Raw genomic sequence first — 25,000 nt, forward strand, 5'->3', positions numbered from 1 at the left:
ATATATATATATATATATATATATATTATAAAATATATATATATATATATATATATATATATATATAATATATATATATATATATATATATATATATATATATATATATATATATATATATATATATATATATATATATATATATATATATATATATATATATATATATATATATATATATATATATATATATATATATATATATATATATATATATATAATATATATATATATATATATATATATATATATATATATATATATATATATATATATATATATATATTATATATATATATATATATATATATATATATATATATATATATATATATAGTAATGTATTTCTTTATATGTGTTTAAACTGGTAATTTAGCTGTTTTTTAGGATGCCATTGCAACTTGAAGGTGATAGTGTTTATGGGTTTCATATTGTAATAGTCAAATGCAATTACAGTTTGATAATAATATAAGTACAAATTGAAAAAAAATATTTAAAAGATTTTTGTGCATTTATCAACCTATAATAGCAAAAACAGAGCAGGGTTTTTATTATAACAGTGTACCAAAAAAAGCTTTATATGTCCTTCAAAGCACGTAACTAAGGTTAGCAATGCAAATTAGCCATAGAGGTATTGTCAAGTTGACACATACTGACACTACTAAATTTGGTATAGGCATCAGTAACCTCACTTTTTAAAAGGGTTAATAATGATAGAAAACACAATTGTAAAATGTTGATTCTGATTGTCTTTGAGAATATGAAAATAATTTTTACCCGTTAGAACAAATTAGACCATGCTTTATATGGGGTTTTTTTTTTTGCCTTTCTCTGGATCATATGCATGAATAACCTCGTTGACATGTGTTTTTTTTCGTTTTTTTTCTCAACCTGAGTAGCTATGCTCTTTAGATCTGTTGCGCCTTCCAGGGCACGTACAGATTCATAGTGATGAAAATTTCTAGCATGAATTGGAGGCATTGGAGCGTAAAATTGTTTGCTAAGTTATCAACTGACTGAATCACTGAAAGGACCCCGCACGTGTCAACAATAAGAAAAGCTCAAAAAACTGGGCACTGCAAAGAAAAGACAAAACATAATTTGAGCTTTAAAGCTAGAAACCAGATGAAATCTTAAAAACATTGTTTAAATACATTGGAGCTGTTTTCTTTATTGCACACCCCAGGGCACAGGGTATCTTTATCTCCATTATGATAGGGTTATGCTGCCACCTTCAGGTGATTGGACACTGGCAGAAAAGACAGGAACACCCCCCAGGTATAACCTCCTGCCCCTTAGGCAGGGCATCGTTTTTTTTTTTTCTTCTAGTATGTAAGGTCGAATTTCGAAAGAATTTTCTTGCAAAATTTTTATCTAAGGCCGCGTACACACGCGGGGACTGTCCGCTGAAACTGTCCGCTGAAACCAAGTTTCAGCGGACAGTCCGCTCGTGTGTGGGCTTTCAGCGGACAGTTTCAGCGAACAGTCCGCTGAACAAGGTTTTTCGGAAATTCCGAAAACTGTCCGTAGGCTTGTTCGTCAAACAAAGTTGCGCGCATGCTCAGAAAGGATTTTCACGCCGAAAGTTATAATGCAGTGTATAGGACGTCGTATTTTTCGTCCCCGTCGTACGTGCCGTTCACGTCATCGCGCACGGTTTCAGCAAACTGTTCGTCCGTCGTGTGTGGCCATGTCCGTCCATGCTAATTTTGAGCGGACTGTTTGCCGAACTGTTTGACGGACAAAGTTGGGCGAACAGTCCCCGCGTGTGTACGTGGCCTAAGAATTTTTGTTCGTATTTCACCCCATTAGTGGGCTGCAGCAACAGCCAATTTTTGTGCAGCCATCGAATTTCAGTAATGGGACATGTTGGAAAGGTTTTGAAAAATGTACGATTTTCTAATCAATGATGGGAGAATCGTGCGAGAAATGTAATCAGAAAAGAAATGTAAATGTGCAAGAAAAGAAAATTTCCGGAAAGAAAAGAAGATTCCCAGCCACAAAAATTATTTTCTGTAGCAACATGAGGTGAAATTGAAGGCTTGGTTGGTTGAATTTTGAAATCAATGGTGGCATCATTGGTTTAGAAAATGCATGAATTTTCTGATTTACAAAAGAAAATTCTTTCAAAATTTGACCATGTATGGCCAGCCTTAAGTCATGTCTGTGCAAATCTCTGCATAAAAGCGTAGTAAGCTCCTCAACGGATCCACCTGGGATTTGTCTCCATTGGAGAAATTTTTTTTTCCTCCACCTCCCTGTGCGTGAGTTGTACACCATTGACCAGCTAGAGGCCGTCGTGTCAATCACTTGCCCATAGAAATGAATAGAACACGTGGCACACATTCTCAGTAAGAAGAGGAACCTATCTGGACTTTTTCGCTCCAAAGCCTATGCAGCATCAGGCAGGGCTGCACAGCAAAGATTGCTGAAAGGAGAGTAGGTATTTGTCCAGGAGGGCTACTCTAAAGGGAATGGGGGAATTATTATTAGACAGGATTTACATAGCGCCAACTTTTTGCTCAGCACTTTACAAAGACAGTACAATTACAATACAAGGGGGATCAGAGGGTCCTGCTCATTAGAGCTTACAATCTAAAAGATGTGTATATTGCCTCAGCCAATGAAGAGGTAGTGTCACCGGAGAGCCAAGGCTCTCCTTGAAATTGCTGGATCACGATGGGGGCTCGGGTAAGTATTAGAGGAGCTGGGGGGGGGGGGGGGTGGCTGCTGCACAGAGAAAGTGTTTTATCTTCATGCATAGAATGTATGCAGGTAAAAAACCTGGACCTTAACAACACTTTATAGATAATGGGTAGGGCTTAATACCACATAGTCCACACAAATATTGTGTGATGTCAGGTTACAACAGGGCTTAGGAGTGGAGTTCATCTCTCACTGATCAACAGGTTATGACTAAGATCTTATAGGCTGAAACGCATCAAACTGACTTAATCTGCATTTGTTCACTGTGGCTATTCAATAAAATGAAGAAATTTTAAGAGCAACAATCATTTTTTTTCTACATTTTTCTGTACTTGCAGGGTCTTTAAAGTGGTTGTAAAGGCAGAAGGTTTTTTATTTTAATGTATTCTATGCAGATAAAAAGCCTTTTGTGTGCAGCAGCCCCATAATACTTACCTGAGCCCATCTCGATCCAGCAATGTTGCACGAGAGATTGGGCTGTGTGGGACTCTCCTCCTGATTGGCTGAGATAGCAGTGAAGCGCCATTGGCTCCCACTGCTGTCAATCAAAGTCAGTGAGCCAGTGAGGAGAGAGGGGGCAGGACACATGTGGCTCGGATGCCCCCATAGCAAGCTATTTGAATCTACTAATACATTTAAAGTGGTGTTGCCACCAAAAAAAAAAGAAGATTGCTTAACCACTTTCCGACCGCCGCACGCCGATGTACGTCGGCAGAATGGCACGGGCAGGCATATTGGCGCACAAGTACATCCATTTTATTATGCCGCCCTGCCATCGCGTGCGCGCCGCCGACGGCACGCTCGCGTGCTGGTCGGGACCCCTGTGAGTCCGGTCGCGAGTCCCGCAGACTCGATCGCCGTGGGGATAAACGCGATCGTCTCTCGGGGCGGCTGAACGGAAAGATGCCATTGTAAACAGCATCTCCCCGTTCTGCCTAGCGACAAGTGACGCTGATCTCTGCTCCATGTGATTCACTAACACAAAGCCCAGCCCCCACAGTTAGTAACACGCCCCTAGGAACACTTAACCCCTACACTGCCATCCCCTGGTTAACCCCTTCACTGCCAGTGTAATTTACACAGGAATCAATGCATTTGTATAGCATTGATTGCTGTATAAATGACAGTGGTCCCAAAAATGTGTCAAAAATGTCCGATGTGTCCGCCATAATGTCGTAAATTATTAATAAAAATGCCATAAAACTATCCCCTATTTTGTAAACGCTATAACTTTTGCGCAAACCAATCAATTATCGCTTACTGCGATTTTATTTTATTTTTTTACCAAAAATATGTAGAAGAATACGTATTGGCCTAAACTGAGGGAAAAAAATGTGTTTTTTTTAAATATATTTTTGGGGGATATTTATTGTAACAAAAAGTAAAAAATAATGCTTTTTTTTTTTCAAAATTGTCGCTCTATTTTTGTTTATAGAGCAAAAAATAAAAACCGCAGGGGTGATCAAATACCACCAAAAGAAAGCTCTATTTGTGGGGAAAAAAGGACATCAATTTTGTTTTGGAGCCACGTCGCACGACCGTGCATTTTTCAGTTAAAGCGACGCAGTGCCGAAACGCAAAAAGTGGTCTGGTCTTAAGCCAGCAAAATGGTCCGGTCTGAAAGTGGTTAAAATTCATTAAAAAAAAAAAATTATTGGAATTTTTATTTTTTTATTTTTTTACTCGCCTCTAAATGCCTGTTGCCTCGTAGTCTGCCTCCTTCATTGCCCAGACTGGTGACATCACTTCCCTTCTGCGCGGCACAGTCATCTGGGACCTGTCACGTGTCCCAGATGACCGTGCGGCATATCATGGCGCCGCTCACGCATGCGCAGTGGGTGCCCGGCTGTGAAGCCACAGCCGGGTGCCCACAGTAAGAATGCCGGCGCCGCGTGCGCAGTGGGGAACGAGGGGGGCTTCGTTCCCCCGCATCGCTGGACCCTGGGACAGGTAAGTGCCCGATTATTAAAAGTCAGCAGCTGCAGTATTTGTAGTTGCTGACTTTTAATTTTTTTTTTTTTTAGGGGCACCCAACTTTAACAATGACCCCCCCCCCCGACTGGCAATGGTGCTGTCTACTGTGCCTCCTGTTTTCATTCCTCCAGAGTCGAATTTCACTACTACAGGAGGTGTCACTGGCCTCATCACCAGATCAATATAAGGGAAAAAGCCAAAGCAAAGAAAACAAATGCAGTCACCACATCTAATGTTTGATATGCTGCAATAAATACACAGTACATTTTTGTTTTTGGGTTTAATGCCACTCTAAAGGTATAAAACATGGGGAAATGTGCATGTATTGCAGAATTGTACTACATATGTTTTCTTTTATATAACAAATGTACACAATTGTTCTGAATGTACAGTTGCCCATTTAGGTTAATAATGCAATAAGCAATCAAGATATGTACTCACAGAAAATACACTCTTCTTTACCTGTAACTGAACTGGAGTTCTTAATAACCATCCAAACTTCTCCTGCAGTACTGTTTATAATGCGTCTGCTTTGACTGTATATGAAATCATGTCCTCTATTCTCCTCTGCAGGCCAACAGCGGCCCCGGAACAAATGGCTGCCAATTTTTTATCACTTGCTCCAAGTGTGATTGGCTGGATGGAAAACATGTGGTTTTTGGTGAGTGTTGGGTTACACAATAGCTCAGGCCACACAAACACATTACAATCTCCAGGGACTTGGAACAAAGCATCTTCTTGTGGTGCACATACTACAATACAGCTGTTGTAGTCACAGCGATTGGCTGAGTGTAGAAAGCAATATCCTGCTCTATAGGAGTAAGCACTGGCTGTTAGGAGTGCCTGCAATGAATTATAGAGGCCTAAATTGATATTCAACCCAAAAAACAAAAATATATTCTATTATAGGTAAACCAATCCTTGGTTGCATTAGTTTCCTCTTTTAAGAATCTTTTCTTTTATGTTCAACTGGTGATCCTGCCAGTAACACACTTCCTGTCCTAAGGTGGAGTTCCAGCCTGTAAAAAAAAAAAAAATTAATTCAGCAGCTACAAATACTGTAGCTGCTGACTTTTAATATAAGGACACTTACCTCTCCTGGAATCTCGCGGCACCAGGTGCAGACGGAGGCATCTTCACTAAAGGGAACAGGAAATGAAGCCTGTTAATTACTACGCATACACGAGTCATACTGGGCTGTCTAAATGGTCCCGCTGTCTTCTGGGACTGTGTGTTTCCCAGAAGGAAGCAGGGGGAAGGAGGAGGGGCTGGAAGTTTCGTTGCTCGCAGTGCGACAATCCTACCCTGAAGTGGTAGCGTGTACCTGGTTTTGACAGGTATCTGCTCCCCCCCCAAAAAGGGACAAATGTGGCAGTGGAGGGTGCTAACAAGTGGAGCTTCCCCTTTTGGGTGGAGCTCTGCATTAAAGCCCATACACACGATCAGAAAATCAGGCGAAAAAAATGCTACGTTCAAAGCCAATTATATAAAAATTACGATTATACCTGATTTCAGATCGCTGGTCACGTGACCGGCCGCCTCTCTCTTCTCCCTGTCTGACAGTTGATGAGGGCAGGCCTGAGAAAGCTCTGCTGACGTCAGCTTGGACAAGAGGAGAAGAGAGCCAGCTGGTCATGTGATCGCCCAGCATCGCTCTGAAATCAAATATAATCTGCTTTTTTTTTTTTTTATATAAATCACACACGCAGGGGCACACAGGAGACAGAGCAGATAGTAATGCAAATGTCAATGTTATTTTAGCAGCCAAAAGGGGAAGCTTCGCTTGTTCAACCCTCCTCTGCCACATTTGGCACTTTTGGGGGGGGGGGGCAGATTCCTGTCAAAACTAGATACCTGCTACCACTTCCGGGTAGGATTGCCGCACTGCGATTATGGCAAGCTTCGAAACTTCCTCCTTCCCCCCTGGAACCCCATGGGTTGCATGAGAAAAAACTGACGGCTCCGGTCAGAGACACTATACTAACCATGTGAGGTTAGTCTCCCCTTAGCTGTTGTGTTCTGACGGGACACCCCCCCCCCCCCCCCCCCTGCCAGAGCACGTCGATCAGGGCTCTCTGCCATTGGTTGTGAGAGCTGATTGGGAGTCGGTCGGCTGCTGGTTTTACAGCATGCATGTCCAGCAGAAGCCAGCGGAATGGCTGGCTACTGTTGGACAGACCGACATACACACGGACAGAATGTCGGCCAGTATTGTTTGTACTGGCAACTGTCTGCTGACATTCTGGCCGTTTGTACAGGGCTTAATGGTTGCATTCTTCCTACTGATCACCAATATAATGGCCATTTTTCCATTGACCCATGACAAATTGGTCTTTATAAGGGTTCCCCAAGACCTGAAAATTATTTTGGGGGTTCCTATGGAGTAAAAAGGTTTAGAAAGGCTGCTCTCCATCTTTAAATTTCAGAAGCAGTTAACAAGTGTATAGCTAGTGCTGGACTTTCTTATATGAAAGCCCAGCAGTCACTGCACACACTGAAGCATGGAATCGTTGTGTTCAATGTTTTTCTTTTTTACATTTATACAAATAAACTTCTATATCTGCATAAACTTATTACAATTACTAAGAAAACACTTGTTTCCCTTGGACCTTTCTAAGCACAGGGGGATTCTGATTCAGTAGCCATGTACTTATTTGGCCAAATACTGGTGTAGACAAGATTGTGCCAAGTGATCGGATATGATTTTGGATGGCCAGCATCAATGCTGGTCAACAAGTCACTAGTATCAGAGTAAAATAAAACATTCCTGCAGTTACTTTGATCAGTTTCCAGTGATACGATAGTGCTTTGTGTCATGTGCACAAATGTTATACCCTGTATAAGATAATATACGTTTTAAGATTTTATCTTCCTTATTTTTGTGTTTCCAGGTAAAGTTATTGACGGACTTCTTGTAATGAGGAAAATTGAGGTAAAACATTGCACTGATCTTTTTACTGTAATCGAAAGTGATCTGCAGCCTCTTGTCACATGACTCTGTGCTGTAAAATCTCTCGCTCTCTGTCTCTCCCACTAGGTGGGTTCATAGAAGAGGTGCTGCCTGGAGCAGCTCGAATTTAGGACTTCAGAAAATATTTGCAAATATGCTTTTTTAAAAGCATACCTGTCACCTTAAGTTGTTTTCTAAGTGCCCTTGCTTTGAGCCTGCATTTAACTAGAAGCTTGACGGACATGGTGTGAATGAGCCTTTACTAGGACATACAGCTACTTAAAAAATACTGCACATTTATAAAGCACAGCAATTTATTTTACAGATGTTCTCCACTGACTTCAGGGCTGTGAATGCAATGTCCGCTCTGCTTTATAATTCCCCCCCCCTTATTAATTTATTACTGTGCTGTGATTAGTTATACCTTGATCTGCTATTTATACAGCTGAGTGACTCGCAGGGAGCGATACCTTTTAAAGTGATTGTGTGTGTGTGTGTGTGTATATGTATATATGTGTGTGTGTATATATATATATATATGACTAGGCGTCATGTGATGTCCAGCGGGATAACATGCCGGCGCGCACCCACGGCGGCACTCATCACAGTGATTGTTGGTGCTGTGTTGTCAGTCTGACACAGGCTTCTTACGACGTTCAGCTGTGACCAATCACAGCTGATCATCGCATTAACCAAGAAGTGCCAGTAAACGGCCTTCCTCGGTTCGTGCTGACAGGGAGAACCGATCGGTGTCTCTCACTGTCAAATGTGGGGTCCGTGCTGATAATAAGCACATTGATTATCAGTGCAGCCCCATCAGAGGAGCCCATCAGCTGCCAATCACTGCCCATCAGCTGCCAGGCTGTGCCATAAAGAGTGCCTGTCAGTGCCCATGAAAATGCCAATCAGTGCCACATCAGTAATGCCTGTCAGTGCCCTTCAGATACCACTCAGTAATGCCTGTCAGTAGTTCCTCATCAATGCTGCCTATCCAGTGCCATCTATCAGTGTCCATCAGGGAAGCCTCATCCGTGCCCGTCAGTGAAAAAAATGTATAACAGAAACTAAGAAAAAAATATTTTTTTAAAATTTCAATTTTTTTTTTTTTTTTGGTTTGTTTAGCAAAAAATAAAAACCCCAGAGAAAGAAATTAATTTGGGTACAGTGTTGCATGACCGCGCAATTGTTATTCAAAGTGCGACAGCGCTGAAAGCTAAAAATTGTCCTGGGCAGGAAGACAGGAACGTGTTATAACTTACCCGCTATGTGGAATGATTTTTGCACAGAGCAGCCCCCCGATCCTCCTTTTCTCGGGTCCCCTGTTGGCATTCCTGGCTTCTCCCCCATGCTGAGTGCCCACCGTAACAAGCCACTTGCAATAAGGGCAATCTTGCTGGCTAACTCCCAAGCCACGCTCTGTGTGTCTGTTGGCTTGGCTTTAACCCCCTCCCCCTACACTTCTTCCTCGCTGGCTATGACTATAATTGACAGCAGCGGGTGAATATACAGCTGTCTGCTATACTGTCTGTGGGTGATGAGCAGTCAGTGACAGGGGTGTAAAATCCCCACTCCTCTTATTTCTGGAGCACGTCCAGGACGGATCACAGATATTTTGATTGGTCATCACCAGCACAGAGAATCGCTTTGATCCATCCTGGAAGTGCTGCAGAAAAGAGGAGGAGGAGAAGAGTGTGGATTTCAAATTTTCAGGCCCCGACTGCATGGGGAGCTCATCATCCATGGTGGTAAGTACAGCAGGGACCCAGGAGGTGGGCAGGGTGTATGGTGTTCAACTTTTCATTTTTGTTTTTGAAAGGGTGGACTAACCCTTTAAATGTTTGTTTGATTTTATGCAATTATTGAATACAAAATGTTATAAATTTGCAAACATTAAAACAAAAACAAAAAAAAATTACATTTACAGCAGAATTAATAGTTTCCCTTTAAATATACCGTTAAAGCGGGAGTTCCGCCGTTTTGTTTTTTTTAAAAGCCAGCAGCTACAAATACTGCAGCTGCTGACTTTTAAAATAAGGACACTTACCCGCCCAGCGCGCCCGCGATGTCGGCACCCGAAGCCAATCTCTCGATCGTCTCTCGGGTGCTGCCGCCGCCATCTTGGCTATGGGAATCAGGAAGTGGAGCCCTGCGCAATAAGGATGGTCTCCGCTGTCTCTGGGATCCGTGTGTTTCCCAGCAGACAGCGGGGGACCTGCGGAAAGGGGCGTAGATTCTGCGGATATTTATGCCGGAAGTGGGTGCAGATACCTGTACTGTACAGGTACCTGCACCCCCCTCCCTCCTGAAAGGTGCCAATTGTGGCGCCGGAGGGGGGGGGGGTTCCAATTAGCAGAAGCTCCACTTTAGGGTGGAGCTCCGCTTTAATAAACTTCTGAAATGCTCACCTTGTTCATAAAATGAAATTGTTTATGACCAACGATAATAAAGTTATTAGTTATCACATTCCAAGCCCTTTCTGCTGATCTTTAGCAGTTTCACTTGCTGGGCAGAGTAAAAGTGTAATGACTGTCATAAATATACGAGGCAACATAAAGTGATCTCGCTCGAGTATTTCTGGCTGAGCTGATACATGTACCGAAGGAGGGAATTTGTTTGTTTTGCTTGAAAAGCAAATTTCAATTTTTGTTTGATTTGAATATGTGCCATTTCTTTTCCTGTGAATAGCTTTACATAAACGGACACCCCCAGTCAAATGTCAGCATTTTTTATTGAAACCTATCCAGCCCACTGCCAAAGTGATCTCATTTCCATTCTGGCATTCATGTTATGCAGCTGGCCGCACTTTTACCTAAATCTCTATAGTTACTGGTATCCTTGGCTTCAGAAAGGCCTATGTCTGGGCATGAGAAAATGATGGCTAGTGTGTTCACTGGTTCATGGACTATGTGTTTGTTTTTTGTTTTGTTTTATCCCAGTGCAGCCCTGTCCACGCACACTGGAACATACCAAGGCTGTTCTGTACAGACATGTAACACGAGGCTGCTGTCCTTCCTAGCAGAGATTGATGCAGGGGGTTATACAGGGCCTTGAAAAAGTATTCACACCCCTTGAAATTTTCCACATTTTGTCATGTTACAACCAAAAACGTAAAAGTATTTTATTGGGATTTTATGTGATAGACCAACACAAAGTGGCACATAATTGTGAAGTGGAAGGAAAATGATAAATGTTTTTCAAATTTTTTTACAACTAAATATGTGGAAAGTGTGATGTGCGGTTGTATGGCGCCCCCCTGAGTCAATACTTTGTAGAACCTCCTTTCACTGCAATTACAGCTGCAAGTGTTTTTGGGGATGTCTCTACCAGCTTTGCCCATCTAGAGAGTGACATTTTTGCCCATTCTTCTTTGCAAAATAGCTCAAGCTCTGTCAGATTGGATGGAGAGTGTCCTGTGAACAGCAATTTTCAAGTTTTGCCACAGATTCCCAATTGGATTTAGGCTGGATTCACACCTGTGCATTTTGCAGATTTGCACTACAATCCATTTAACTTGGTTTCCTATGGAACACGTCCTGTAGTGCTTATCTGCAAAATGCAAAAAACACTAAAATGCATAGGTGTGAATCCAGCCATAGGTCTGGACTTTGACTGGGCCATTCTAACACATGTTTTGATCTAAACCATTCCATTGTAGCTCTGGCTATATGTTTAGGGTCATTGTCCTGCTGGAAGGTGAACCTCCGCCCCAGTCTCAAGTCTTCAGACTCTAAAGCCCCATACACACTATCAGTCTTCCTGCTGAGTTCTTCCTTCAGGTTTACCAAAACCATGTCGTACAAGGGCCTGTCTGATTGCATACAAATTGAAACTCCTAAGGTATGACCTCATATATGGTTTTGGTAAATCCAAAGGAAAAACTCAGCAGAAAAACTGACAGTGTGTATGGGGCTTAACAGGTTTTCTTCTAACATTGCCCTGTATTTGGCGCCATCCATCTTCCCATCAACTCTGATCAGATTCCCTGTCCTTGCAGAAGAAAAGCATCCCCACAATATGATGCTGCCACCACCATGTTTCAGGGTGATGTGCAGTGTTAGTTTTCCGTCACACATAGCGTTTTGCTTTTAGGCCAGAAAGTTCAATTTTGGTCTCATCTGACCAGAGCACCTTCTTCCACATGTTTTCTGTGTCCCCCACATGGCTTCTCGCAAACTGCAAGTGGGATTTCTTATGGCTTTTTTTCAACAATGGCTTTCTTCTTGCCATTCTTCCATAAAGATGTGTGGAGTGTACGACTAATATTTGTCCTGTGGACAGATTCTCCCACCTGAGCTGTGGATCTCTGCAGCTCCTCCAGGGTTACCATGGGCCTCTTGGCTGCTTTTCTAATTAATGCTGACCTTGCTCTGCCTGTCAGTTTAGGTGGACGGCCATGTCTTGGTAGGTTTGCAGTTGTGCCATACTCTTTCCATTTTCAGATGATGAATTGAACAGTGTTCTCTGAGATGTTCAAAGCTTGGCATATTTTTTTTATAACCTAACCTTGGTTTGAACTTCTCTACAACTTTATCCCTGACCTGTCTGGTGTGTTCCTTGGCCTTCATGATACTGTTTGTTCTAAGGTTCTCTAACAAACCTCTGAGGGCTTCACAGAATAGCTGTATTTGTACTGAGATACAATTACACACAGGTAGACTCTATTTACTAATTAGGTGACTTCTGAAGACAATTGGTTACACTAGATTTTAGTTAGGAGGTACCAGAGTAAAGGGGCTGAATACAAATGCATGCCAAAATTTTCACATATTTATTTGTAAAAAAATGTAAAGACCATTTATCATTTTCCTTCCACTTCACAATTTATGTGCCACTTTGTGTTGGTCTATCACATAAAATCCCAATAAAATATTTGTTTTTGGTTGTAACATGACAAAATGTGGAAAATTTCAAGGGTTATGAATACCTTTTCAAGGCACGTTATAAAGCTCATGTTAGAAGTACACTGAGTGGAATGCCAGCTGAACTCTTGAAGCTTAACTTCAGGCTTCTCCCAAAGCATGCATTTATTTTTATTTATTTTTTGTAATACTAATTTATTTTTCCAGATGTTTTTAAACCAGTTACTTGACACATAGGGGAAGATTTACTAAAACTGGAGCGTGCAAAATCTGGTGCAGCACTGCATAGAATCCAATCCGCTTCCTGCAGAGTTTAAATATATATATATAGCAATATATGGCAGACGGGTTCCTTACCATATTTAGGCATCAAGTTGACCACTGCCATAGCAACCCTCTAGAAGTTAAATCATTTTTTATCTTTTTGCACATCTGTTCACGGATGTGGAGGTGGGTCTTCCTCTGTTTCCTGGATGGGTAGGATTGCAGCTGCCAAGATGATGTTGCTACCTTTATTATTTCCATACCTTGCTAGTGGCTGTACCTATTGCTGACCACAGGTTTCAGAACAGAATATTATGATTTATTTGGGGTCACAGAGTGACATGGCACATGTTATACACGTCTCAAGAATCAGGCGGGTTGGGGGTCCTGGATCTTAGGGACTAGTATAGGGCTGCTCAAATAAATTGACTGTATTCTGCATTTTACAAAACCAGATTGGATAGCCTTGGAGGCGCAGGGTCGTGCCCTTTTACCTATAGACCTTTTCATGTGGGTTCTCCCTGAAACACCAGAAAGCAATTCTCTACCCTACTCTATCCTACTCTTTACACTTATGGGACTCCTCCCGTATGCTGGTTTTGCTTCACTTTCCAGTGGCACTAATATTTAATCCGTAATTCCCACCTGGTCTTTACCCACAATTTTTTTTTAAAAATCTGAATAAGGGCCTCTCATTTTCTAGACCACGGGTATATGCCTCGTTCTCCTTTATCTTCGCTACAGTGAAGCACTAATAATATTACCACACAGTAGAGCTACACGATTCTGGATAACGATTCTCAGCGTAACATAATCTTTCACATTTTACATAAAAATTGGGCTAACTTTACTGTTTTGTTTTTTATTTTAGTTCATAGAAGTGTATTTTTTCCAAAAAATTGTGTTTTAAAGACTGCTGCGCAAATACAGTGTGACATAAAATATTGCAATGACCACCATTTTATTCTCTAGGGTCTTTGCTTTTATATATATATATATATATATATATATATATATATATATATATATAAAAATGTGTGTGTATATATGTATGTTTAGAGGTTCTAAGTTATTAAGCATCTGATTTTAACTTGTAAGCATCACCTGTCAGAAAAAAGCTTAGTCTGGAAGTGGTTAAACTGACCTCATTTGCAGACCAAAGTTCATCCGTTTGATCTCTAAAAGAACCAAATGATACAATGTTTCTTTTCATCTCTCAGTGCTAAGCAATGTTGTTATAAACTTTGCTGGCTGCTTTTTTTTTTTTTTTACAGTTTTTGTCTATATAAAACATCTCAATAACCGATCCATGACTGCCACTCTCTGCCAATCTCTTCACTGGCTTCCCCTACCTCGCCTTCTAAAATGTAAAATACTAACCATAACATACAAGGCCATCCACATCATCGCCCCCAGCTACACGACCAACCTCATCTGCAGATATCGCCCAAATCGTCCCCTCCACTCCTCCCAGGATCTCCTGCTCTCTAGCTCCCTTATTACCCCCCCTGCTGCTTTTTCCTTATGTACCACCTCCCCCTCCCTCCCTCCCTTTTAGATTGTAAGTTCCATGAGCAGGGCTCTCATATTCCTTCTGTATTGAACTGTATTGTAATTCTACTGCCCCCCCTTTATATTGTAAAGCGCTGTGTAAATTGTTGGCACTATATAAATCCTGTATGGTAACAATAATTTAGGGCCTATTCACACAGGCATACTATAGCGTAGTACACTGTACCCACACAGCTGACAAATTGGGAGCAGTGGCTGTGTCCATGCATCTATTGTGTCCCAATCGTCAGCAATGGGACTCCCTGCAGGGGGATACATGGAACACTTGTACATACCTGTCCAAGCAACCATGGTCCACTCATGGGCAAACCCGTAAGTACGCCGGTGTGAATGAGGCCTTACTTTTTTGTAATCTCTTGCCTTGCATTAATATTAAGGCATCCCATTGATTATAAGTGGGATGCCAACACTGTTCAAAGGATCAAAAAAAAAGCAGAAGCTTCCAAGGGAGGATAGAATCTGGTTGTTGATACAGGAAGCACAGAGAGAGGAAAGGAGGGGGAGGGGGAGGGGAATTGCATAGCACAAGCTCCTGGAAATACTCCCCGACTGACGCTGTACGGAGCTGTGCATGTCTATTGTGCAAGGAATTACACACAACACAGATTAAGGTCAGTAGGTTTGCACTTACAGACTTTAACACAGTTTGTAATAGCTCACTAAGTGTTTTCACTTGTTGCCTAGAATTTCTTATGAAAAAATTTAAATTTTTCAAAAACAGTGAAGATATTTTTTTTTTTATTATTACATTTCTCTTTTAATCTACAGCCTGTTATATATTTATATATATTTCCATGATGTTTTTTCTTTTTTTCTCAATAGTTTTTATTAAACTGAAAGAACCTAGGGTACAAAATTAGATTGGGGCTTTTTTTTTTCTCTCAATAGTTTAAAAAAAAAAAAATGTTATTATTAAAATACTCGTTTAATCTGCAGCCTATTAGAATTTTATTTTTATATTGCCATTATGTTTTTTCTTTTTTTCCCAATAGTTTTTATAAAAATAAAAGAACATAGGGTACAACATTAGATTAGGGCTCAATAGTTTTTCTTTTTTTTTTATTATCATTATATTTTTCTTTTAATCTGCAGCCTGTTATTTATATGTGTGTGTGTGTGTATATATATATATATATATACATACATAAATTTTTTATATTGCCATAATGTTTTTTCTTTTCTTTTTTCTCAATAGTTTTTATTAACATAATAGAACCTAGGGTACAAAATTCGATTGGGGCTTTTTTTTTTTTTTTTCAGTAATTTTAAATGTTTTTTTTTTCTTTTGTGCAACCATAGTATTCTGTGGACAAAACATCACAGAAGTCTCTTCCCCTTGCTTGTATAATTTGCTCACTGTTTTTCCCAAAAGCCAGGAGAGGGAAACCTCTGCCCATTAGTAGCACCATTCTTCAGTTTCCTGGGGTGTCCTTTTCATCTTTGGTCAGACACTTGCCGGGGTTGCTACACAACAAGACACATACTGGGGGAAGGCATTGTTTGATCACAATACTGATGATCATCCTCTGATCATTATAAAACAACCCACTTATCACTTGCTGTTATCTATCAAGCTGTTGTAGTATCTTCCACCTTACTTGTTTGCCCAATCTCTTTACTTCATCTAAGTTTGTTTTCTTTTGAACTTTTTTAAACATTATAATTTTGTGTTGGGCATCACCTTGAGGGCTCTTTCATTTTGTAGTATTTCAGTTGTTGTTGTATTTATAGACCTGAAGCCAGCAGTAATCTGCCATGAAGTTTGCAAAAATTCTTGCAAATTGCAGTCTACGCTATATTGTCAAAAGTATAGGGACACTTTAATGGCATCCCAGTCTTAGTCCGACGGGTTCAATATTGAGTTGGCCCACCCTTTGCAGCTATAACAGCTTCAACTCTTCTGGGAAGGCTGTCCACAAGGTTTAGGAGTGTGTCTAGGGCAGTGATGGCGAACCTTGGCACCCCAGATGTTTTGGAACTACATTTCCCATGATGCTCAACTACACTGCAGAGTGGATGAGCATCATGGGAAATGTAGTTCCAAAACATTTGAGGTGCCAAGGTTCGCCATCACTGGTCTATGGGAATGTGTGACCATTCTTCCAGAAGCGCATTTGTGAGGTCAGGCACTGATGTGGACGAGAAGGCCTGGCTCGCAGTCACCGCTCTAGTTCATCCCAAAGTTGTTTTATCGGGTTGAGGTCAAGTTTCTCCACCCCAAATTCGCTCATCTATGTCTTTATGGACCTTGTTTTGTGCACTGGTGTCGCAATTGCATGCAATTTTCCAAAATGTCTTGGTATGCTGACGCCTTAAGACAGGGGTAGGCAACCTCGGCCTTCCAGCTGTAGTGAAACTACAAGTCCCATGATACATTGCAAGACCCTGACACAGGCCTTACTCCTAGAGGCATTGTGGGATTTGTAGTTTCACCCCTGCTGGAAGGTCAAGGTTGCCTACACCTGCCCTAAGAGTTCCCTGCACTGGAACTAAGGGGCCAAGCCCAACCCTTGAAAAGCAACCCCAAACCATAATCCCCCCTCCACCAAATGATTTGGACCAGTGCACAAAGCAAGATCCATAAAGACATGGATAAGCAAGTTTGGGGTGGAGGAACTTGACTGGCCTGCACAGAGTCATGACCTCAACCCGATAGAACACCTTTGGGGTGAATTAGAGTGAAGACTGAGAGCTTCTCATCCACATCAGTGCCTGACCTCATAAATGGAAGAATGGTCCAATATTCCCATATAGACACACTCCTAAACCTTGGACAGCCTTCCCGGAAGAGTTGAAGCTGTTTAAGGCTGCAAAGGGTGGGCCAACTCAATATTGAACCCTACAGACTAAGACCCAATACACCAAAACCATATAATATGAGGTCAAACCTTAAGAGTTTCAATTTGTATGCAATCAGGCAGGCCCTTGCACTATATGGTCTTGGTAGATCTGAAGACAAAAATCTGCAGAAAATCAAATTTGTGTGTATGGGGCCTAAGACTGGGATGCCATCTGTAGCAGCCGGTAGAATTTTTTTTTTTTTTTTTTTGGGTGGGGGGGGGGGGCGGCAAACAGTATGCCAACTAGCTCTGAACACCCCCAAGCGATCAGTCGGTAAGACTTTCCCCTTCCCTGTCGGCTTTACCCGCTCCACGGCAGCAGCCTCCCGTTCTCCTACTCTCCACGGGTCATCACGGCGGTGGCTTCCGTTTCCTCCCTCCTCGGCGGCCAATTGGGAGTCTTCCTTTTTCGGCCAATTGGAAAACGGTTCTCACACCCGATTCTGAACTGGCTGGATTGAGGATCAGTGTTTCAACAGCGAATTGTCGTTCGCCATTGTAACACACCTGGGTGGGATCGGAGCGCATTCTCTGCGACCCAAGCCCACCCTATTTTGAAGTCTATTAGATCCCCTGCCACTGTAATTCATGCACCCAGTGTCCTGAAAGGGGCCGGAAGCATAGATAGGGGATGACCGCAGCAGCTGTGGATAGATTCATGCTTTGCATGAATCTATCCATTGCATGTAGGGGGTGGCACGGAGAGAGGGGGAGTCACCCCTAATGGATGGGCTGCCACTGCATGCCATTAAAGTTAGTTCATGTGCATGTAAAGGCAGGTGTCCCAATACTTTTGAGACTATAGTGTATATGGTGAAGCTGAATAGGGTTTTTTTTGTTTTTTTTAGCAGAATTGACAGTAGAGGAATGTGCTAATGGTGGCAAGGTCTTATGCCCTATTATTTTTTGTTTGAGTCACCTTTGATGCCCTTAGGTTTCTTTTAATGCAAAAATACAGCGCAGTGTGCTGCACATAATCCATTCCCACTGGGCTTTGAAAATTATCAACATGTTTTTGTGAAAGTACAGGTCACCTGCTCTCCGGGAAGCATCCATCTCCCTCACTAATGATAGCTTAGCTGTAAAAGAGCGATAGATTTAGCTTAAGTGGCAAGTGCATGCACCCCGCTTCGTCTTTGTATCATAGTAACCGGCATATTGGAATAGGCTTGTTGGGTATCTGACACTGACAAAGACAATGGATAGGGATGGATAGATGAATTAAAGCTGAGTTGCATGCAAAACTTAGAAAACACCCCGTATCAATTAGGAGTTCATTAAAGGGCAATAGTATTTTCGTTCATTTTTTTCAGGTACGTGTAGAAAGCTCAGCCAAAAGAAAAATAAAATCTGAAATGTAAAAAAACCTGTTTATGGTAGAAGAAAATCTATGGGGTTGATTTACTAAAGGCAAATAGATTGTGCACTTTGAAAAAGCAGTTGCCCCAAAGCTTAGTAAATGAGCAAAATTCTATCATCCATCCAATCATGTGCAAGCATCAATGCTGTTTTTTTTTATTTTCCCTGCATGTGATTGGGTATTCTTTGCAAAGTGAATCTTTACCTCATTTACTAAGCTCTGGAGCAGCTGCACACAAAGTGCACAGTCTATTTGCCTTTAGTAAATCAACCCCTGTGTCTTTTCTTTCATAAAAGTTTTCTCGCCTGACTGTTAGTGGGTTTTTTTTTTTTTCTCTTACATACAGTATACAGACAGCCTCACATGCGCAGCGCAGTGTACCATTCCGACATACAGCTGGCCATACACACAAACAAGGTGGATGGAGGAATCCCCCCACCTGACAGCGGCGCCTGCTGTTGCCGTGGATGAACAACATTAACAACATTGTTTTTTGTGCATAGTCTTTATCTGAACAGAAAATGGCCATATTTGTTTCTTAGTTATGCAGACACTTCAGTATGCTTTAGTGGTGCTGCACAATGGTTGTGCCCTTTGATCTTCATGCCCCTCTGACAGGTGGCTCATTTCGTTAGTCGCAAAGTATGTGTTTCTATAATTCTGGTTTTGTTTTGTTTTTTTGATCAGGCCATGTGAGTGTTCTTTTCAGTGTTTATTGGCTTTCATTGCTAAAAATAAATGTTATAGCAAATAAGGATGAGAAAAGTAAGGGAAACCTATCAACAATAGAACAACCCAAACCACATCCCAAATAAATCAAGAGAGAAAGGAGAGAATACAATCCCTGGGGCATTCTCTCCTTTCTCTCTAGCGAATAAGGATTGTTATAGCTTAAAGCGGTTCTCCACCCTAAAGGGGAAGTTCCGCTCATCTGATCCCTCCCCCCCTCCAGTGCCACAATCGGCACCTTTCAGGGGGGAGGGGGGTGCAGTTACCTGGATAATCCAGGTATCTGCACCCACTTCCGGGACAAACCGACGCAGATGCCCCCCCCCCCCCCACGTTGTGTTCTGGGAAACACACAGTTCCCAGGACACAGCGGGGACCAGAAGAGATGCGCGACTCGCGCAAGCGCAGTAGGGAACCGGGCAGTGAAGCCGCAACGCTTCACTTCCCCATTCCCTGACAGAGGATGGCGGCGGCGGGGGCAGCAGAGAGACGAGCGATCCCTGGGACAGGTAAGTGTCAATTTATTAAAAGTCAGCAGCTGCAATATTAGTAGCTGCTGGCTTTTAATATTTTTTTTTTTAGGTGCAGAACCACTTTAATAAACTGAGCCTATAGTCTAACTGACAACAGAAGTATTCAGTGATGTGTAGGGATGCACCGATACCATTTTTTTTTTTCTTTTTACTACGAGTACCGATCCTATTTTTTTACTTCTCGCCAATCCCAATTACCAATACCTCGGTCCTCAAATGCTGCCGCCGCCATCTTCGGTAAGGGAATCAGAAAATTATGCCTTGGGGTTTCACTTCCCGGTTCCCTAATGCGCATGTGCGAGTTGCGCTGTGCAATCCGAATGGTCCCTGCTGTCTCTGGGACCCGTGTGTGTCCCAGCAGACAGCGCGGTGGGACGGGAAGAGGTGTAGACTCCCATGGGAGTCTATGCCTGGAAGTGGGTGCAAATACCTGTCTTAGGCAGGTATCCGCGCCCCCCTGAAAGGTGCCAAATGGGACACCGGAGGTGGGGAGGGTTCCAAAAAGTGCTTCAATTTTTGCGTGAACCTCCACTTTAACCACTTCAGCCCCGGCCTATAGACATATGACGCCCACAGATGGGATCTTCCATCCTGGGTGGGCGTCATATGACGTCCTCTGATTCCTGGCCGTCTAGGGGGCACGCGCGCGCTGCCGCCATGTTTGCGTGCACCCGCAGCATCGCTCGGGACCCGGTGCGGACATTGCGGCCGCCGGGCACCCGCGATTGCCCGGTAACTCAGCAGGACCGTGGATCTGTTTATGTAAACACACAGATCCACATCCTGTCAGTGGAGAGGAGACCGTTGGTGTGTTCCCAGTACAGAGGAACACAGATCGGTCTCCTCCCCTTGAGTCCCCTCCCCCCAACAGTTAGAATCACTCCCATAGGGAACATATTAACCCCTGCAGCGCCCCCTGGTGTTAACCCCTTCCCTGCCAGTCACATTTACACAGTAATCAGTGCAATTTTATAGCACCGATCGCTGTGTAAATGTGAATGGTCCCAAAAATGTGTCAAAAGTGTCCGTGTCCGCCATAATGTCGCAGTCACGAAAAAAATCGCAGATCGCCGCCATAAGTAAAAATAAAAAATAAAATGCCATAAATCTATCCCCTATTTTGTAGATGCTATAACTTTTGCACAAACCAATCAATAATCGCTAATTGCGATTTTTTTTTTTTTACCAAAAATATGTAGAAGAATGCGTATCGGCCTAAACTGAGGAATAAAAAATATATATATTTTTTTAAATGGGATATTTATTATAGCAAAAAAGTAAAAAATATTGTGGGTTTTTGTTTGTTTTGTTTTTTCAAAATTGTCGCTCTTTTTTTGCTTATAGCGCAAAAGATAAAAATACCACCAAATTTTGTGGGGAAAAAAGGACGTCAATTTTGTTAGAGTGCAACGTCGCAATTGTCAGTTAAAGCGACGCAGTGCCAAATCGCAAAAAGTGCTCTGTTAAGCAAGGGGGTAAATGGGGGTAAATTCCTCCAGGGCTGAAGTGGTTAAATAGCCACAGTGAACAAACGCAGATTAAGTCAGTTGACGCGTTTAAACCTATAAGGCCTTAGTCATAACCATCCATTGGCTGGCACCTGCTGATTGACTTCTGCTGTGACTCATCACAGCAGAAGCAGCGTGCCCATCTACCCGGAAGTGCATAATTATGTGTGTGTGTGTGTATGTATGTGTGTGTGTATATATATATATATATATATATATATATATATATATATATATATATATATATATATAATAATATGCGATTCTGGACTGAATGGCCATCCTGTACATCTGTTTTGGGGGGTTAGGAAGTGGTTAAAGAAGGACTCCTAAGGGAATAAGAAGGTCCGCCACTGTCACTGCCCAAGAACGCTTGAAGTCAGGACTGGTGATTTGCATACCCAATCCTGCTCAACAAGCATTCTCAGAGAGATTAGCAGTGGCAGCATGTGTATATATGTATATGTATATGTGTGTATATATATATATATATATATATATATATATATATATATATATATAAAATGCACCATTCTCTCTGCTCACGTTGATACAAACAGAAATATCAGTTTTGGATGGACAAATCCTTTAAAAACCTTGAAGGGTAGTGTGTTGTTATTAGCATAAGAATGTGTGAGTTCAATTCCTGTTTTATCATTTGTGTTGTCAGTTTGTAGACTTTGATTCATGGATGGGTGGTGAGGATTCAGCACTCCCTTACCACCTATCAACACTAAGACTGATAAGGAACTCTCTTTTATGTACATGTGAAGAATGTGACTGGTAGAGTTGTATGAGTCAGCCGTATGTATACATCGGACTATAGTGCACCTTGTAACCATCTCCTCTTCCTCCTAGAATGTACCGACCGGCCCCAACAATAAACCCAAGCTGCCAGTGGTTATCGCTCAGTGTGGAGAGATGTAATTACAGGTGAGTACTGGAATATGTACACCCTAACAAAGAACATCTCTTTTTTGGTCTGTTAAATATACAGTGCCTTGCGAAAGTGTTCGGCCCCCTTGAACTTTTCAACCTTTTGCCACATTTCAGGCTTCAAACATAAAGATATAAAATTTTTATTTTTTGTGAAGAATCACCAACAAGTGGGACACAATTGTGAAGTGGAACGAAATCTATTGGATAATTTAAACTTTTTTAGCAAATAAACTGAAAAGTGGTGCGTGCAAAATTATTCGGCCCCTTTTACTTTCAGTGCAGCAAACTCACTCCAGAAGTTCAGCGAGGATCTCTGAATGATCCAATGTTGTCCTAAATGACTGATGGTGATAAATAGAATCCACCTGTGTGTAATCAAGTCTCTGTATAAATGCACCTGCTCTGTGATAGTCTCAGGGTTCTGTTGAAAGCGCAGAGAGCATCATGAAGACCAAGGAACACACCAGGCAGGTCCGTAATACTGTTGTGGAGAAGTTTAAAGCCGGATTTGGATACAAAAAGATTTCCCAAGCTTTAAACATCCCAAGGAGCACTGTGCAAGCGATCATTTTGAAATGGAAGGAGTATCAGACCACTGCAAATCTACCAAGACCTGGCCTTCCCTCTAAACTTTCAGCTCAGACAAGGAGAAGACTGATAAGAGATGCAGCCAAGAGGCCCATGATCACTCTGGATGAACTGCAGAGAACTACAGCTGAGGTGGGAGAGTCTGTCCATAGGACAACAATCAGTCGTACACTGCACAAATCTGGCCTTTATGGAAGAGTGGCAAGAAGAAAGCCATTTCTCAAAGATATCCATAAAAAGTCTCGTCTAAAGTTTGCCACAAGCCACCTGGGAGACACACCAAACATGTGTAAGAAGGTGCTCTGGTCAGATGAAACCAAAATCCAACTTTTTGCCCACAATGCAAAATATGTTTGGCGTAAAAGCAACACAGCTCATCACCCTCAACACACCATCCCCACTGTCAAACATGGTGGTGGCAGCATCATGGTTTGGGCCTGCTTTTCTTCAGCAGGGACAGGGAAGATGGTTAAAATTGAGGGGAAGATGGATGCAGCCAAATACAGGACCATTCTGGATGAAAACCTGTTGGAGTCTGCAAAAGACCTGAAACTGGGATGGAGATTTATCTTCCAACAAGACAATGATCCCAAACATACAGCAAAATCTACAAAGGAATGGTTCACAAATAAACGTATCCAGGTGTTAGAATGGCCAATTCAAAGTCCAGACCTGAATCCAATCGAGAATCTGTGGAAAGAGCTGAAAACTGCTGTTCACAAACGCTCTCCATCCAACCTCACTGAGCTTGAGCTGTTTTGCAAGGAAGAATGGGCAAGAATTTCAGTCTCTCGATGTGCAAAACTGATAGAGACATACCCCAAGCGACTTGCAGCTGTAATCGCAGCAAAAGGTGGCTCTACAAAGTATTAACGCAAGGGGGTCGAATCATTTTCCACGCCCCACTTTTCATTTTTTTATTAGTTAAAAAAAGTTTCAAAAATCCAATAGATTTCGTTCCACTTCACAATTGTGTCCTACTTGTTGGTGATTCTTCACAAAAAATAAAAATTTTATATCTTAATGTTTGAAGTCTGAAATGTGGCAAAAGGTTGAAAAGTTCAAGGGGGCCGAATACTTTCGCAAGGCACTGTATAGTGCATTGAAAAAGTATTCATACCGGTTGAAATTTCCCACATTTTGTCATGTTACAACCAAATGTGTAAATGCATTTTATTTGGATTTTATGTGATAGATCAGGGATATGCAATTAGCGGACCTCCAGCTGTTGCAAAACATTTGTATTCAGCCCCCCCCCCCCCTTTACTCTGCTATCCCTAACTAAAATCTAGTGGAACCAATTGCCTTCAGAAGTCACCTAATTAGTAAAGTCCACCTGTGTGTAATTTAATCTCAGTATAAATGCAGCTGTTCTGTGAAGCCCTCGGAGGTTTGTTGCAGAACCTTAGTGAACTAACAGCATCATGAAGGCCAAGGAACACACCAGACAGGTCAGGGATTAAGTTGTGGAGAAGTTTAAAGCAGGGTTAGGTTATAAAAAAAATATCCCAAGCTTTAAACATCTCACAGAGCACTGTTCAATCCACCATCCTAAACTGACAGTCGAGCAATGAGAGTATTAATCAGAGAAGCAGCCAAGAGGCCCATGGTAACTCTGGAGGAGCTGCAGAGATCCACAGCTCAGGTGGGAGAATCTGTCCACAGGACAACTATTAGTCGTGCTCTCCACAAATCTGGCCTCTATGGAAGGGTGGGAAGAAGAAAGCCATAAGAAGTCTTGTGGGGGACACAGCAAACATGTGGAAGAAGGTGCTCTGGTCAGATTGAACTTTTTGGCCTAAAAGCAAAACGCTATGTGTGGCGGAAAACGAACACTGCACATCACCCTGAACACACCATCATCCCCACCGTGAAACATGGTGGTGGCAGCATCATGTTGTGAGGATGCTTTTCTTCAGCAGGGACAGGGAAGCTGGTCAGAGTTGATGGAAAGATGGATGGAGCCAAATACAGGGCAATCTTAGAAGAAAACCTGTTAGTCTGCAAAAGACTTGAGACTGGGGCAGAGGTTCACCTTCCAGCAGGACAACAACCCTAAACATACAGCCAGAGCTACAATGGAAAGGTTTAGATTGAATCATACTCCTGTGTTAGAATGACCCAGTCAAAGTCCAGACCTAAATCCAATTGAAAATATGTGCAAGACTTGAAAATTGC

At 42.0% G+C, this 25,000-nt stretch overlaps 1 protein-coding gene and 1 long non-coding RNA gene across 2 annotated transcripts in view; one reads left to right on the top strand and one right to left on the bottom strand.

Moving 5' to 3' along the window:
- LOC143934364 (uncharacterized) overlaps positions 1-14,803 on the bottom strand; it is a 19,174-nt gene extending 4,371 nt beyond the window's left edge. The window contains exons 1-3 of the long non-coding RNA XR_013263255.1: positions 14,601-14,803; positions 5,774-5,819; positions 5,143-5,699 (exon numbers count right to left, since the gene is read on the bottom strand). This is a non-coding gene — a long non-coding RNA (uncharacterized LOC143934364). The remainder of the gene's footprint in view (positions 1-5,142; positions 5,700-5,773; positions 5,820-14,600) is intronic.
- The window catches only part of PPIH (peptidylprolyl isomerase H), a 53,082-nt gene that overhangs the window by 21,297 nt on the left and 6,785 nt on the right, over positions 1-25,000 (top strand). The window contains exons 7-9 of the mRNA XM_077457924.1: positions 5,254-5,341; positions 7,572-7,612; positions 22,154-22,228. Coding sequence (XP_077314050.1) covers positions 5,254-5,341; positions 7,572-7,612; positions 22,154-22,222 — 198 coding nt within the window. The 3' untranslated portion in view covers positions 22,223-22,228. The remainder of the gene's footprint in view (positions 1-5,253; positions 5,342-7,571; positions 7,613-22,153; positions 22,229-25,000) is intronic.

This window comes from Lithobates pipiens, unplaced genomic scaffold (assembly GCF_037356315.1).
Source record: "Lithobates pipiens isolate NorthernLeopardFrog02 unplaced genomic scaffold, aLitPip1_a1.2 Scaffold_27, whole genome shotgun sequence".
In the NCBI taxonomy this organism is placed as follows: Eukaryota; Metazoa; Chordata; class Amphibia; order Anura; family Ranidae; genus Lithobates; species Lithobates pipiens.